Here is an 18,117-nt window from a genome sequence, read left to right on the forward strand (position 1 = left end):
TTCAGCAGGACCTTATTCTGCAGAAAAATGTTGCCCTTTTTGGATTAGTAATTAATGAACAGTGCATGTTGTCACATTGGTCCAAAGCTTCTGATTCCATCTGTCAGGGGTCTCCATGGTTAGCAAAAAAAAAAATCTGCTTTCTGGATTTAATCTTCTAATTGTAAATTTAAAACATTCATGGCCTCAGGCAGAAAAGGCAGCTGGACGCACTGGGTGCTGAGCCAAGTTGAAAGTAAAAACCCTCTTCACTACTTGATCTTCCTAACTAGTCTCAGCTCGGGCTGAACACAGCAGTGGTCATTAAAGAACCGTGGCACCTGTTGCAATTTAATATCAAACAGGTAATTAGTAAAGGCTCCTTTCCACTCCACTTTAGCCCCTGTGAGAATTCTGACTGGAGATGCTTCAAGCACAGCACTGGCACCTTTCCACATCAAAAGATGAACATTACCTGTGTGCATCAATTAACCTCTTCCCTTAACACCCTGGTGCTAGGCAAGGAGACAGGTAATTACCAGAGACAGCAAAGTTCTCAAAACAAGAAGGAAGAGAAGGAAGACACATTTCTATTTCCATCTCTCTCTCAAAGCCTGAAATGCCCAGTGGAGCTGAGCAGCTGGCCTCTGGCAGGGATGCCCAGGCAGGCAGCCACACTACTACTACAATATTCCCCCTGGACAAAACATGACCCCGTGTAAATACAGCGCAGCCCTAACATCCATCCAGTGGCAATGCTAAAGTTTTGGCTAAATAATTTGTCACAGAGTTGACATTACTTCTCGGCAGATCTTATTACAAAGCCATCTCACAAAGGGGGACTTCAGCAGTGAGAAGTGAGCGGAGCACTTGTGGCATCACCAGAGAGCTACACACAGTCTGCAAGAATCCAGCGTCCTGAGCGGGTATCAAGGATGGAGGCTGCCACCTAGACTGAGAACACACATGATTTTTTTAGCTCGGTTTTTGATATTTTCATCAATCAGCCCAAGGGCATACAGTAATTCCTCTAAATTTTGGCATAAATTACTATGTGAATGTGAATTGCATATGAATATGCAATAAATGCTAATAAAGCATAACAAATAAATTAGCGTTTCCTGCTACACCACATCTGTATAATGACTATAAAAACAGACAATTCAGACCATGCTGTTTTATGAAAATTGTGAAAATAAGGTCAAAAGAAGTCACTGAATGACTGGAGTTTATAGCTTTCCACAAAAGTTTATGTTGCTAGATCAGGATTTCTCCTTTACCTTTCACGAGAACATTACAAATCAGTGATGTTTTTAAGCAGAGAAACAACAACCACTATACTGCAGTCATGCCATCCTGCAGCCCTATGCTGGAATGAAACTGGAGAAGACACAGTTTCTTTGAAGAATATGTTCCAGGCATTTAGGGGTGGATTAAGAGGAACTTCAAAGGCTATAGAGACAGATATAAAGCATTCCTTGAGCTCTGTCAGGATAGGTCTGGTTTTGCACTTTAAAAGAAGCTAACAAAGGTTTTCCCTAAAAGAGGGGGGTTTGTGACCTTCTGTATCACTTTAAGGCAAATGAGCTGCTTTTCTGGGCTTTAATAATTGGCTTTAATAGTTTTATACTTGTTTTTAAAGCCCATAAGTTGCAGTGAAGTGACTTCTTTCACAGATTCCCCTCCATTCTGGTATTTCGTTAGCACTACCAGCGGAAGGCACCCCTTAACCGTCACCCTAGCACGTACTCACTGACAACGATATCATGCCTCGCTGATAACTACCTTCAAGGTGCTCTTAGCAGTCACTTAAAATTCCGGCAGGAAAGTGGCATGTGTTAGGTTATCAGCCCGGAGATCATCTTGTCTTCTTCACACTGAAGGACAGCACTGGCATGTGACTAATGTTTGGTTGGTTTTTAATTATATTTAATGCTTCATTCAAATGGCACAATATTATCTCAACACACACTAGAAAATTATAAGCAGTCAGCGGTACCTCCCTGAACACCTCTGCACGCATGTGCACTGCACCGAGTACATTTTCTTCTAGTCACCCTCTCCTGACTATCATCTCTCTTACTAACGCTCACAATCATAGACACAAATGCCTTAAGAGTCAGGATGCCAGAAAATTATTACCTGGCCTGGCAAAAACTTGATGTGAGCTTAGGCAGGCCAATTCCGTTTTCCTTATCAGATTGTCCAGCTTATACAATAGATACTATTATACATTCTCACAAGTCTCCTCTAAGATTAAATTATTCAAAGCCTTTAATGCTCTACATCGGAGGTATTACAGAATTTAAAAGTTAGATTTTTCTACTCGCTATGACATGTTTTATTTCTGCACATAATGCAAGTATTACAACTGCCTATCACAAGGAGAGACGGTCACAGAAAAGGGTGCATTTTGTTCCTGTTTCTGGATTCACACCAACACTATCAAACACATTTTCACTAGTTCCAGGATGTGAAACTTGCCCACTTCTACACCTGCCAGGCGTGGCTTTCAGCATTCCCAGATGCCTGAATCACCTCCAGAAGCAGACAATGCCCAGCAGGAGAAGGTAGGCTCTGGAGCCCCGGGCAATGTCAGATTGGGTACTTTACCTGGACTAATTATGGGAGCACTAATGATAGAAGGAATTGTCTGTCCTACCTTTGGGTCAATCTGAAGTGGGGCTTTTTGAGACAAAAGTATGGGAATCTAGCCTGCATGGCTCTAACTTCTGGCATCCCCCTCAGCTTCCCTCTCCCAGAAGGGCAGCAGGGATGTGAAATGCCATGCGGAAGCTGCAAGGCTTCTGGCAGGGAACCAGGCTCCACGCGGCACCAACAGCCTCGCACGAGTCCCACACCAGGAACATACAGTCAGCTCCTCGAGGAGCAGGGCTCCCACAGGGAGGAGAAAAGAGTTTACACACTTCATCTCCTCAATTAGCACTTCTGCTTTCCATTATGCAACTTGCATCTCTGATTTAGGCATATTCTCCTCTATTATTTTAATGATATACTTTGGGAAAAGACTACTTCATGCTTACAAGTCTTACTTTATGTTTCCAAAGTTACGATCCGTACATTAAGCATTACATATGTTTGTGCATGGATTTGCCCTGTTGAATTCCTTGGCCTTACACCTTGCCCCCACTGGTTGCCATCATTCATGAAAAGGTTCAGGAGACTTGTGGAGAAAAGGGCTTCCTTCGGGTGGATTTCACCCAGCGGCTCACTGCAACAACTCGAAAAAAGACCAATTACAACCAAGAGGAGAGAAAAGCAGGCTTCCCAATAGCAGCCCCTAACTGCACCACAATGGCTGAGCTAGAGGAACCCACAAAGAGCCTGAGGGGTGAAGGCTCAGGAGCCCACCCTGATGCGACTCCAGCAGGGCTCCCGCTGACCACCCTGGCACGTTTCCTGCTGGGGAAAGGCAGCGAGGCTGAAGGTAGAGAGAGGAGCCCTCCACTTCAGGTATCCCAGAGCTTAGTTAGCAGTTGTGTCACCCACTAAAGGAATGGAAAGAGTTCGGTTTCCTTGACAACAGGAAGGCATGTGCTTATATTAGTAAATCCCTGCTGACCTCTGCTGATCTTTCCCTGTCCTGGTCAGTGTACAGGATTAGTGACAGGGCGCACACCACCGCCTGCTCCCGGGTCCCACACAGCACAACGAGGCCCGGGCAGGCTGAGAAGGGGCTTTGCTGCTGCTTGCCCTCCCTCCCTCCCCCCAGGCTTGCTAACTGCAGAGGGCGAGCCTATCTGCTGGGGAAAGCAGTGACCCAACAAAACCAAATCCTTCCTTAGCAAGAGCCTTCAGTTTACCTGCCCCGGGAGCACACCGCACCTCTTCGGGGACACTTTTTGCATCCTAGGGCCTTCAAAGCCCCACGTTGTCCTTGGCACAGCAGAACGCAGAAAAACACACGCTGATATATCTGCTGGCTGCATCTAAACATAGTTATCATCTGAGGCTACCAGTTCATCAGATCTGATAAGTTTTGTGAAGCAAGACATGGCACTATGACAAAAAAAAATCTCAAAAAAAGATCAAATAATCAGAAAGCAGTGCTGGCAACCAGCAGGTGACCTCTGAGGCAATACTGAATAAACGGCCCAGGAAGGTGCTAGAGATCCTACCAATGCCTGCCGCATCTTTCAGAGGAGGCATTTTTAAAAGAGATTCTCTGTTCATGGCCTTTATAAGGATCAGTTCAGACTCAGGGTTTTCCTATCCAAAGTTTTAGATGGATACTGCGTGCTTCTCACTTGCCAGCCTACTTCTTGTGTCGCTCTTCTGTGTCACTGGAGACCACCAGGTTCCAAACCACAACACTTGCATGCTAGTTTTTGGTGTGGCAGAAGATTTCCATGCCAGATATGCATACAGACTACAAACAGAAACTACTGGCGAAGAATTTATAGAGGTCTAGGTCACTAGACTACCATGAAGACAGGCATAAGGAGATGTGGCTCAGCTTCCCCCTGTGAAATAAGCATAACATTACTCCCTCAAAGAAGCAGACTGCTTATTCCTGGCTCTTTCCCACCTAGCTTATCCAGTGGATTGCTGAAAGGTGCCACATGGTGGGCAGCAATCCACAGGGCAGAGCAGTGCCAATATAATGGCCAGAGGCATTCACAGCATTAATCAGAAGCACCGCTTCAGGGAATTAAACTTACTCTTAACAAACAGCCAGCTAGATCTTTCTTATGACCTGTTCAATGTTTTAACACATCTATGAAGATGTACCTCCCACTATCTTTCCTCTAGAACCTAGAGAAAGACACAAGCTATAAATAAATGGTTTTGATAGTGTTGCATATATTGCCACAGTAACTCTTTGATCTTCTGTTCTTACAACATCCCCGTATTTCCCCTCAATAAACACTCCTCCAAGCTGACCTTCATGGCTTGCACTTCTCTGATCTCTCAGCCATTTCCACAGATCAAATACTGAGACGGGGGTTTCCTGCGTGGTCAGTTAAATAAAATGAGTCATAAGCTTTAATTTCCAATTCTAATTCAAATTTACTGACAATCAACAGAGTTGAAAGGATTGCATTTCTTTGTTTCCATGTTTAGAAGAGGGTAAGATTTAAACTGGCTGGATGTCCCAGCTAATCTCAAGAGCTCGCATTAAAGCAAACAGCAAACTGCCAGAAAAAAGTTTTGCCTGCACGTGTTCTCTCTCAATAGGCGTCCAAAGCATTTTACAAGCCAAAGGTATGTGAGTTACTGTGCTTGTTGTTGCCTAGAGTTGTGGAAACAGAAAAGAGCTGACACTTGGTTCTGTTCTCCAGAATCTACTTTCGAACACAACTTAAGCTGAGAGCTCTTCTGTCCATTACACAGCAAGCAGCACTAAAACTGCAGTCACATGCAGAGGCTACCCCACTCTCCCTCTGGAGTTTATGTTAAACAACTGGAGATAGCGTGGATCTGGGAGCCGGGTGGTCTTGCAGTTACAGTTTGCAACTGGCCATCTGGATAACCAGCATTTTCTCAACAAATTCTAAGCAAATAACTTAGCTACACTGTGCCTCAATGGTATTTTGACTCAGCCAATTAGAAATAACAAAAGTAGTCCTATGCCTCACAAGGGCAAGAAAAGGCATTTCCTTACGGCCTTAAGAGCTCTACAGGTGCCACACAAATACCGCCAGTCGGTACAGGTAAAACCTGGCTGAACTCCCCTTGCAAAATAGGAGCAGGTGTAAAGACTGTGGAAACCGGGGCTTGCCTTGAGCTTTACTGGCTATGTTGAGATGTCATCCACCATCCAAAAGAAAAAGACATTCTCAGTAAAATACTGTTCCAGAGAAGAGCTTCACCCAAAAGAGGAAAGCTATCGGTGCAGCGGTCAAACAGCACCAACCCCCAGCCCACACCAACTCTGGCAGCAACGTACCGCGTGTGTGCAACAGGCCTTCCTTCCCCCTGCACAGCACAAAGGCTCCATGACTGCCTCCCACTTCAAACCAGTAGCTATGGTTACTAGATACAAAAGACAGTCCTGCTGCTTCCCTGTGGCCAGAGGAATTCCAGGCACTTGGAGCCAACGCACCACACAAAGAAGCTGGTAGGAGGAAAAAAAAAAGAACCCAGAAACAACAGAGTTTGACTTCATATTCATAGTTGGAGGTGATCAGAGAAAAGTCAATTTAGGGAGGCTTCAGAGGAAAAAAAAAAAAAAAAAAAAAAAGACCGTTGGGGAATGAAAAGAAAGCTGAAAAAGGCCATAAACATCACCCACTAGTGTGAGAAACACCCAAATGCAGCATCCAGCAGGTATGAGCAGAGAGAAGGCACTTTGACTGTAGTTTTATCTTTACTTTTTCACATCCTTGTTCACTGCTGTTCTATCTGAGTGGCAACCAAACAGGACTTTTATATACATACATTGGCCTGGCGGTGCTGAGAAGAGCATAAGGAGGCCTGTTCAACCCCAATCATATTTTCCAGTAAAAGGTTGGACATGTTCCTGACATGACCTTATAATCCCTAGATGACTAAAACAGATGTCTAGGCCCAGCAGATCTCCAGGCACCCATTCCAGAAGAAACAAATATATTTTTTAGGGACCATAAGAAATTGTATACAAGGGTGACTTCTGAAGCCCAAAGACACATTCCTGCGAAGCTGCAGAACCCCAGTATGCTCAAGTATGTTCTGCGGCTAGAAAGTAAGTTTTCATTGTGGAAAAAAATACTAAAAAAAGCAAGCAACCAAACAACAACAACAAGAAGCAATGTTGTTACCTCATCACCTCGTTACCTCTTCTGTTACCTCATTACTTATTGCACTTTCAGGACGGATCTACTTTCTTCAAAATCTCTAAGAGAGAATACTCATGCACTGTCTTCTTCCTCCACATTTTGCACCAGAGATACCTGACACTTGAACGTACTTCTATACTCCCCTAGATACACTCCTCTTTTGCCTTGTTTCTGAAGGATACAGAATGGGCATAAAGCTGCGTTTCTTCTGTATGGGCACAGCTGTGAAATTTAGAACTTTTCAGTGGAGCAAGCGGTAACTACAATAGCTGAGTACTTCCTTACACGCTTTTAGCTCTAGTGAATAAATGCACTCACAAGTGCACAGGGGGGAGGACAAAAGGAGACAAGAAATAAATAGAGGGAAAAACTTATCTAGAATTAAATGTCTTTTATCTTCCTGACAAGAAGTTTTCAGGCTCCAAATCTAACCATGGCAGCGGCATTTTGTTCAGTTACGTTTGCAATAGAAGGGCAGATCACAGACCTGATCTAAAGTTACCGCATACTATCTGGGTAAGAATCAGGCACAGAAGACAAAAACTTACCCCAAAACAAGAGGAAAAGTGGCAGCAGGAGAGCAGCACCGCACACCCTGGATGTAGTTTTCTTTAATTCCATGACAGGTCTAAGAGCGGCTGCTCTAAAAGCCTCCGGCAGAACCGGCAGCCGCACGCCAGCGAGGAGCAGCGCTCCCTAGCTCAGGGGCTCGGCGGCACGGCCCCCGGCAGAGGCACCCCCCCCATGCCGGCGCAGCGGGGACCAGCACTAGCGCCGTGGACAGAGGCCCCGCACCGCTCCGCTCGCCTCCCCGGAGCACAGGGAAAACGCTGCCTGGATCGCCCGGAGCGAACTGCGGGGGCCCAGCCGCCGGCCCCGCGGCACCCCGGCACCGCGGGGGGAGTGACGGGGACGGGCGCGGCTCGAGGCGAGGAGGAACGGGCCCCCGCGTGCTTCCTCGGCTTTTGGCTTTCCTGAGCTCCCCCGACTTGAGGAAGAAAACGAACCTCGGATCTCCACGGCCGGGACAGGAGCCCGGCGCTGGGGTCATGGCGGGGGTGCGGGTGCCGCGTCAGTCAGCATCCGCTGTTCCAGGTGAGGCTCGACAAGGACCTTCCAGAAGAGGACGACTTGTCCAAAGAGAATATAAGCCGAAAGACACAAAAAGCTCACTACTAATTCCAAAGAGCAGAGACATTGGTCCTTACTGCTGCCTCATGAGATCTGTGGACCCACGAAACACACAAACCCACGAGACGTACGCCAACCCTCTTCTCCCAGTCACAGAGACCAGCGGACACACCTGTGTAACACAAGCACCACATCACATCCCCACGGTTACATGCATGTGCTTAGAGTTTTACAAGTGGAAAAAAATGTCGGTGTCCATTTTTTGGGGGGAGTACCTGGAAACAGACAGAGCTCACGCTCAATTGTGACCTCCTAAGTACCTCAAATCCACATCACAATTGGATTAAATTAACCCTAATGAGAATTACGTACACTGCCTCACCCCTCCAGTGACAACTAAAAATAGAAGGCAGGTAAGATGCCGTACGAGCTCCTAGCTTAAAAAAGCAACATGAAAGACAGCGAGGAGTTGGTGCAGACAGACCTACGCTGCAAATCTACTGCAGTGCTTCATCGGTTCTCTTCCTTTCCAAACTCTTAACAATATCTGTGCCAGACTTGGAAACCAAGTGCAGAAATTGATGAAAAAATAGTTCCTGTTTTGGACAAGTTCCGTACTAAAACATGGGCTCTTTCCCACAGGTATCCTACTATTCAATACAGGTTACCAATACCACAAATAGGTCCCAGCTGCAAACTATTGAGGTAAAGAATTCAACAACCCCCAGAGCAAGCTCAGATTCATGCAAACCTTCACCAATTTTAACTTGAAAATGCAGGATAATGTAGAACAAAATAAACACGCTTCCAAGTTGGAGTCAGTGCTCCATATATCCCAAAGCTAAAACTAAAAGTAAAGGTAAAACTAAGGGTAAGTCTCTGGCAGGGTCTCATGTGACGTTTGCTGTGCACAAAGGTGTATGCGAAACTACAGCAGGGGTTCAGAGAAAGCTGTGAGACTGACTCTTGCTTTTGCCATTACTCACATGTTCGTCCACTGTGAAATCTTTTATGGCAGGAAATAAATAAAGGCAACCCCCCCAAGAATCTGATGAAAGCAACAGAAATCCTGCACTGAGTAATTTACATTGGCCAGGCTGACGGGCCACGTGCGGGGAAATGGCTGCTTACCACCTTGTTTCTCCCTTCAGCACAGAAGGCAGAACAACAGCACGTTCGGTGGGCATTTTCACCAGCGGAACACCACAATTTGGTAACAAATGCTTCACCTCACTGTCCTGCCTCAGAACACTCCGCAGATGATGCATCATGTGTTATCAACCTTATCTGGACCACCCTGCCCCCACTGCCAGCTCTGGTGTCTCCACTCTGTTTTCTCAAGACCAGCCTCAGCATCGGTTTTCTTGCCAGCTACGGCAGCCATCTGGAACTCATTTCTCCCTCCTTAGATTCTCATTTTGCTGCCAGGGGATGTAACCAAGCGCTGACGTGCAGAATCTTTCTGCTCAGAACTTTTTGCCTCACCTGTGTGAATGATGCTGCCAACAACTTGCCTTGTCGAAGCAATACCTGCGAACCCACTGCACGGCTACACTGCAAGGAACACAGCTCTTCCTCCACCAAACACCTTCTCTAAGCTGAACACTGCAATCCTTCACAACTACCCACAGTAATTTCTGGTTCGTGTGTCTACCTGCAGGCCGTGCAGTGTTCGTACAACAGAGGCAGTGTAGTGACCTCCCACACAGAACAAAGTAGAGGCCTTCCCGCAGAGGCTAAGATCTCACGTGCAGCTGCTGCTTTGGGGTCTGTGGCACCTCACACCCCTGACGGAGCCGCTGGCTCCTGAAGACCTGGTACCTGCTAGCTAGATTCAAAGAGCAAAACGGTTTAGCAGAGGCTGAACAAATAAAAAAGCTTGAGAGGAACATTCCTGGTGTGTCTCAGTACATTTCAGACAATGTTAACTGGTAGCACATCTAAGAGGTCTGCTGGGACTTAAGGCTCATTTAGCCCAAGCTACCAAAGCCTGCACAGGTCAAGACATCTGCTTCATTATCCTAAGTAAAATACTTTAATCCGGCGTCTACCTATGAGGATATTAGAATTTAATTTTTCAACATTCATGCTTGCAATTGTATGGGATTTTGCCAACATAAATGGCAGACCACTTCTGTGCTGGGCCCTGGGGCATACAGAAACCAATGCAGGTATTAACCAGCTTAGTCCAATTAAAGGACTTTAATGCAACTCTGTTAAGGCCCTGATTTGTTAGGCTTGACTACATTTCCAAAGAAAGAGCACAATTGGGTGGATTTGTTATCTAAAGAATAAGCTCCAAGTCCTTAGTCATCCTTGCTAAAGCCTTCCCCACACTGGCCATGGTTCGTGCTACCTCTGCGCTGCTGCAGCCCAACGTCAGTATAATCTGCTCTTTACCATAGTATTAAAATTAGAGCCAAAGGACACAGCTGCTTTCGTCTGTGTAACACTCATTACGAGAGACTTAAGGACAGCGTAACAGCAAGGCTTCTATTCTCAGCAAGCAGGCAGGAAACTTTGCAAGCCGGAAATGCATGCCAGGAAAATGGGGCAGCAGCAGGCGAGCTGGATTAGGGGAAAAGGGAGAGAGAAGGTCTGGGGTACCCTGCAGAACCTTTCTGTTTTCTATGTTACCTCCTTTTTTGCACACTTTTCACAAAACAATCCTACACATTTTTCTACAAACAGTTCACAACGAATCGCACAGCAAAGTACCTGAACAAAACAGTCTGTGCTTTCCACACAAAGAACTATGCATGGTGGCATGGTTGCACTATTTTTCCTCACACTGGGCTTAAATAGTGCTAACATTACAGACTGGATACTAGAGATTACACGTGTGAGGTGACAGTCAGTACCACAGACAGAAGCTGGTAAAAATAGGGTGATTCCCGCCTCCTGTCTATGCACATAGGGTACTCACTACAAGCCTCACCTTCCCTCCCTGCAGTTCTGGAACCTCACCACCAAACAAATATTCTAGTTTTCTGAACTGAGCGATGCAATCTAACGGGACCAAAATCTTCTGATTTTTTTTCATCAGCTTCCGCCGAGTGTTATTAGGCACAACCCTCAGTGACTGCAGGCCTGGTACAAGCGAAGTTATGCTAGTTAAACAAATTTCCAGTTCCATTCAAAACAATCGTTGGAAAAATCACTGCTTTGGTACACTTCTGCTCTCAATCACAGCCAAAAAGTGCCAGATATATTCAAAAAGACTTAAAGTTCTGGACTTTCAAGCCTACAGACCCACAGACCAATTCTGCAAACAGAAGGGTTCAAAGACAGTTCGGTGATGTAATGCTTGAGGGTTCTCTGGGGCCCAATCTCTCAAAATTTGCTCTTTCTTGCAAATAACAATTACCCTTAAAATCCATGTCACTACTTTTCCATTTGGCCACTAGATGTCCCTTCTGCACTGCATGAATTCAAGCAAAGGCCACTATGTGAGAACAGGAGTTGAGAAGAAATTCCTGCACCACCAGCGCTGTCAACCCAGTGCCACCAGCCACAGCCACCAGCCCCGTGCCAAGCAGCACACCGACCGCTCTGCCACCCACCGCAACACCCACACGCCAGATGAGCCAAGTTTTGTCTGCAAATCAAAACCTCGAAGTTGCTACTAAAAATTGGGAACAATCACACAAAATTTACACTCTCAAGATATGGAAATATAGAAATATGGTCAGAGTTTCTGACCCGGTCTCCCTTTCCTGGCACACAATAATTGATTTCAGATAAAATTGCAGTGTTAAGGCAGAGGAGCAGGCCTGTAAAACAAAGGCAGAACAAACACTTATGGGAATTTCATCGGAAATATCTGTGTGAGTTAAGACTGAATATAGCAAACAATTACACGCACGTGTGCGGTCTGCCTCCTCCCGTACGTGCAGCCCTGAAAGCCTGGCCAGCAGGCGCCATCCTGTGGCAACACACTCTCAGTCCTGCGATGCACCAGAGACCTGGCTCAAACACACAAAGGACCCGTCAGTCATACAGCACAGAGAAGGAAGAAAGCCTCTGAAATCCTGCTTTAACTGAGAAACTGGGACAACACCAGGTCCTCTTAAGAAAAGTGACATCTTAAGCATAAGTTCTTCTAATCAGGATTACCACCCAGTTCTGGGAAGACTCCCGTTTGTCTGCAGGCTACGGAAGGTCTGAGGTTAGGGTTTGAGGGGACAAAATGGAAGCAGACTTCCTGAAGCCTGGAATCAACTCCTCTGCCTTGCGATATCAGCCGCCTGTGCAGAGATCCCCATTACATGTTTCATTTCAGAAAAGAACAAATTGGAAGAACTGGAACAAGGATATCTAGCACACACACAATACTTTATAGCTTCCTCTCCAGCGCGCGAGGCCATTCACATTACATGCAGCCTCGGCCATCGTAAAGACGGAGCCAAGCTTCTGCCAAGTTATCTCCACGAGAAGTTACAGAAGTCAGGCTCTAGCCATGTACGTCTCCTTTGATCTATGTGAGACTCTGCTGGAGTGCTACAGGTCAAGTTGAAGCCCCTTTGATCCTCTTCCACTGCTTACAGCTGCATCAGTGGAGGCGAACCCCTTCCAGGAGGCCTCTCTTGGCAGACGGGGAGATGAGGACGCTGAGCAGCTAAGAGGAAGCAGCTAACTGACTGAGACGGCTCTCAGGCAAGATATTCTGTAAGTAAAGTGCTAGAGCTGGAAGAAGCATGTGTCCAATATGTTGCCTGGATCCAAGAGGGTTTTGAAGTTGAGTATTACCAGGACTTTTTGCTGCCGTTTTTGTCAAAATGATCCAACATGTTTGTAAATGAAATGTCTCTCTTTTTTATCACGACTAGCACTGCCCAGAGAGAGCCTTTCGGGCCACGAGAGGGCAGTGCTGGGCAGTGTTCCGATCTGCCAGCCAAAAACCACCTTGGGGAGGCACCCTTCTGAATCAGTTTGTTGCAACTGTCTGCATTGCTGGCAACCCCGGAGTCCCAGCGCTCCCTAGGGGGCTCAGCAGGCTCCAGGGGAAGAGTTAAAGGCTCAGCCAGAAGCAGCGCAACCTGCAATCAGAGCCAAAGGAAAGGAGTAAGTAATCCCTGCAGCAGAGTCTGGGGGAAAGGAACCTTTTAATGCAAAATTTAGCACTTTGTGGAGGTCAAAGCAGGGGGTGGAGAAAAGGGAACTTTGGGAAAGCTCCCAGCTGGGCCTGAAAAACAACTGCATCTAGCTGCTCTGTGTGAGCATGCAGAGGTAGTGTGCTCTGAGGCAGCCTGGCCTCAAAGGCCTGTTGCACTGTATTTGACAAGTGTGCCACGGAAATTACACCTCTGAAAGCTGCATAAATCAGCAAGCACTGCCTCATTTTCCTTCCAGATGCAATCTCTGTGATCTCTTGCAGCCTTCATGCACACATTATGCTCTGTAACTGGGACTCCACAAAATGTGCATTCTTACCACAGTCGGTAGCAAGGAGCAGAATGGATGCAGACCACACATGTGCCAAATGTTGAGGAGTGAGTAATTTTCTCCAGGACGACAAAGATGTGGGGCTCTCTTTTGCACATTTGCATCTCAATAAACACTCCATTCAATATTCTCACTACCTCCTATTCTAATCCAGGTAACTAAACAGACATGTCTGTCACCATGAAGACAAGGGACAACTCTACTGAGAGCCATTTTCCACTCACAAGCTGGGGACGTTGCCCAGCTCTCTCAGTATCTCAGGCCTGCACACTCATGACTTTCTAGGCCATCAATATCATTATAACCACTGACTGAGCCACAGCGAGACAGAGCAGCAAACATCTCCTAAGTTACCTTCTATTTTAAGAACAGTTCACTAACTGGAGCTCCCACTTGAGTCAATTGTTTCTTCTTCTGAGATGTCCCAGAATAATGGCCTTACCTATACGGGGTGTGCAACAGCTGCTGGATCCACTATCGCTTGGATAAGAGGGTCTGGAAGTCTTCCAAAGATTACTGCAGCATGCACTGGCATGTGGGCAGAGACATTTCATTTTGCTGAGATGCCATACCCTGTGATTTCCATCACCATCCATTTGTCAGATTGCTTAACAAATTTGAAGAATGACAAATACAGAGCTTTACACAACTGTTAACATGACAGCATTCAAGTGTGTTTTCATGATCCTCAAATGGTGCTGCATCCCAGTATCAATAACACTAATTTATTTTGTAATTAGAACCTGAAGAATTATCTTGTCATCACAGTGGCAACGACGCTTCCAGACCTCCTCTGTACACATACATCTCTATTTAAGGAAAAAAAAAATTATCTAAGTCAGCAAAATTAACTTAATAAGGATATAAGCTTGCACTCCTGACTGTTCCCTTCTGCTATAGAAATGTTTTGAAGATGACCAACTTGGCAGCACTGATGTCAGATCAAAACAATAAGAGGTGAGAGCCAATCCCCCATTTAATCCCTCAAATCCTTTTCTGAAAATATCTTTATTTGCTACTAGTTGCCTAACTGGACCAGAGATACAGGCAGGCTGAAGCTTTTAGGACTTCAGCACTTCTCTATCCCAAGAGAAGCTCCGGTTTGTTCCACTTCTCTTAGGGCGCATGGTTTGTGCCCATTTCCTACTCCATGCCTTACAACAGGAGGCAAACCAAGTCCCTGCTGAGGCTCTGCTAAAAGGTGACCTTGATCTGCTCGCAGGTGTTTGAATCCTTGGCTCTGGTAACTGGTGTGCTGGATGTGCACAGGAGTCCATCAGTATGTCTGAAACAAAAACTACTTCGTGGACTGAACAAAAGGAAAATGAAGCTGCAACAGCATGCTGAACTAAAACACAATCTATAATCCTGATTTATAATCAAGAAATACAACCGTGATGTAAACCAACCTTTAAGGACCCAGCACACTGCACTGCACGAACTCATTACTGCTTTCTCGCTGCACTGGGCGAGAGGAGGCGTGGTAGCTAAGTGAGGCTGTGCGTTGCACCAGCTGTGCTGACAACGCACCGAATCCGAGGGAATGCTGCAGTTCTGGGTGTCTGACCACACGTTTTATTAAACGGAACTTTTTAAGTCGAGGGACTCTGTTGCTCACGCACCAACTGGAATCCAAGAGCCATCAGATCTGTGACTGCACTGTCAAAGGCTTCAGGCATAGGAAGTGGAAGCAGCAGCAGAGTCTGAAGCAGAACAGTCCATCTACATATAAGCACTCAAAAACTTCCAGTAGAAAGTGACCTCAGCAGATGAAAGCAGACACACTGGGAACCATTTAAAACTCTTCCAACGTACTTCTTAACACAACCATAGCAACAGAGCCCTGGTAAATCCTTGTTAAAGCACAACGGGAGCTACATCAGGAGTATGATTGTTTCAGTAAGAGCAAGAACAAGCAGTAAGACACCTCTCTTTGACAGGAGACGTGTAAGGCTTCTTCCCAGGTTGTATATAAAATATTCAAGAGGATGGATCTAGAATCTTCCCAAGAACTACGGCAAGAAACATGGAAAGAATTCTAACACTTTAAATCAGATGTCTGATGCCAGTTCAGCCTTGCCATTCACCAATGATACATATCTCTGGAAAGAAACATGATAATTGACAGCTTATTGGAACACTATCCATTTTATCCCTGAGAAACTCCACTGCAACTAAGTCACCCCTATATTTATCACAGCAAGAAGCAGCATCTTGTATCTTGAAAGATTTCCATGCCAAGGCCAGTTTGCCAGCATCATTTATTATTCCTGAATGCCGTATGAGACAGAAGTCACAAACATGACAATTTAATTCTCATTCGCTTTGGGAGCGGCTGAATGTACCAGCCTGGCTCTACTGTTTGGGCAAACGATGAATCTTTCTGCTTCCAATTCAGCCTTAGCTCCTCCTCTTTCTATTAAAGGACTTGACTTCAGAAAAATTTCCTTTCCTGTATCTGCAACCAGAAGGCAAGCCAAAGTTTATATGGCTGAGCTTCCCGTAATAGCAGAACGGTTACCGAAATTTCATTTCACTGCATGGTGTTTGGATCAATCTCTGGATCTTTAGCTTTGTACATTCAGTGAGTCACTGATGTTTGGTGAGGGCCCATCAGTGCTTTCCAGAAAAAGCCTTTGGTTGAAGATGTAAACTCCATTTGATCCTAAGTCTTTTTTAATGCAAGACTCTGAACCAAATGACCTTGCTTATTTCTGCTAGTCTCACTTCTGGAAGGTCAGTAGGGCAACCACTCTGGAGAAAATGGAATCTGAGAAGTAAGGATGAAACCTCCTCAGAGAAAAAGACAAAATCGCTGTCACTTGGAGTACAAGAGATTAAATGAGATTTCTTCAGTTCTGGTTCCACCTCCCTTTGCAAAGCTTGTTAAAACACACTCCCTTTGCTTCTGCATTTTCTTTGATTCAGACCAGACACTGTAACATGGGGATTAATCACTACACAGCACCTGGTATTTCCGAGATTTCTGAGATTTCATTTGGCTTAGAAAGGTAAAAAGACAACCTGCAATACTGTCAACTGTCAGGGCTGTTACATTTCCTCTTATGACCCAGTGAATACAGCTATTTCCCTGAAATCTTGAATGAGGTAAAGATTACCTTGAGCTTTCCTTTGTCAGTCAGACTTAACCCAAAGTAGCCTTCAAGAACGCACACTTACTTGTGAATGCAACCAACTTTCAGGAATAAGTGCATGACCAAAATGCACAGGAGAAAGCTAGGAATGACAACACATTGTTTCTCTACCTTGGAACAGTTTCTTCTCAGTCAGTAAGAGGCTAGGTCCTATAAACATGAATTTAAACTTATGAATCCACTCCTGGCTATTAGATACTTCAAAACTGCTACATACTTCACTCCAATTTCCTTGTTTATTTCCCCTCAGTCACTTAACCCCACTGTCGATTTCTGTTAAAACCATAAAGCTGACACTTTGTATTCCCACCACCACAGGTCCCTTGGAGTTAACACTGAAGTCAAAACCAAGGTTCCTCCCCTTTCTATGACTTTAAAGCTCATAACCCTCCATTAAATCAGCTGATTAGCTGATTCTGCCCAGCAGAGGACTTGGACTCCTATCTTTTTCTACTGCTTTACAGAATTGGTACTTCAATTATCAGCACGTCCTCATGGGCTGACAGAATCTCCCTGTTGGGTCAGAACAAGTACCTACGGTTTGGGAACCAGAAGAACTTACTGGGCAACGAAACACAGGAATTGCCACAGCAGCAATAGACGTAATGCTTCCTCACTCATTTATCCATCTTCAGCTGAAACTGAGCTTCTGAGAGCAAAAAAAGAAAGTCAAAACAAACTAAAGAGTGAAATGGAATCTGTCCTGTCAGTGACAACCAGCCAGATGTCAGGTGTCCAGCCCACAGAGCCTGACCAAGGACAAAGTGGTCATTCTCTATTAGCTGCGGTGGGATGTTGGGAATTTTGAGCAGATGTTAATAGGACGAGTACATCCTAGTTGTACAGTCTCAGAATGATAATGCCTGTGAATACCAAAAACATATTGATCTTCTGAAGTGCATAGTTAGAACATCTAATAGCTCTAGAGAGAGCAAGAGAAACGCTCAAGGGAAAAAGGAAGGGAAAAAAGCTGCTTTAAGACTGGATAGTTTTATCTGTCAAACCTCTGGGGCACACAGGGTATGTTAAAATGCTACTGCCCAGACACGCACTGAAGCGTGCCAAGAATGCACGCTTAGTACATGAGAATCAAAGAATGAATTGACAGAACTGTGAGACTATAACAGGTTTAAAACATTTCTTCGAGGTATGTTAGAACCAGGAACAACCTAAAAATGAAATATAATCCTCACTGCACTGTCCTGGTGGAGCAGAACTGTGTGGGGAGAAAAAAAAAAAAAAAAAAAAAAAAAAGAACCAGTTATGCAGAGAATACAGATGCTGTTCAAAAGAAAATCAAAGGGAAATTCTTTCTATTTTAATAACCTCCTCTGTTATTAGTAATGCAGATCAGGACTTTGTTCTAAAAGGAAATCTAATTTCTAACCTACAGTTTCTTTTTCAAGTGCAAGACATTTGAAAGCTCTGTTTTTTAAACACAGGCTATATAACTGGAAAACTGAATTCATTCTCCTTGCTTTGATATCTATTTAGTTCAGCATTACGCACACTGTCAGAAAGGAAATGCTGTCCTCCGCTCTGCACCAGAGGGCCAAACCATCCGACAGTGTAAGCTCTCTGCTCCACGGTACTGACCCAGTTTGTTTTCTCCATCTCACAGAACAGAG

General features: G+C 45.2%; 1 protein-coding gene across 9 annotated transcripts in view; it reads right to left on the reverse strand.

Annotated features, from left to right (window-relative positions):
* Nucleotides 1-18,117, reverse strand: part of CRB2 (crumbs cell polarity complex component 2) — a 67,579-nt gene that overhangs the window by 31,814 nt on the left and 17,648 nt on the right. For 3 of the 9 annotated variants that reach the window (XR_007159421.2, XR_007159424.2, XM_013188699.3), the window contains exon 1: nucleotides 7,307-7,981. The exons of 2 other annotated variants lie outside the window; for them this stretch is intronic. Coding sequence is in view for 5 of the 7 variants with exons in the window: in XM_013188699.3 (XP_013044153.3) it covers nucleotides 7,307-7,379 (73 nt within the window). In the remaining 2 variants the exon portion in view is untranslated. Of the gene's footprint in view, nucleotides 1-7,306; nucleotides 7,983-18,117 lie in introns of those variants that run through there. 4 more of the 9 variants (XM_066980570.1, XM_048052063.2, XM_048052097.2 and 1 more) reach the window with 2 other exon arrangements.

This window comes from Anser cygnoides, chromosome 20, assembly GCF_040182565.1.
Source record: "Anser cygnoides isolate HZ-2024a breed goose chromosome 20, Taihu_goose_T2T_genome, whole genome shotgun sequence".
NCBI classification, from domain to species: domain Eukaryota; kingdom Metazoa; phylum Chordata; class Aves; order Anseriformes; family Anatidae; genus Anser; species Anser cygnoides.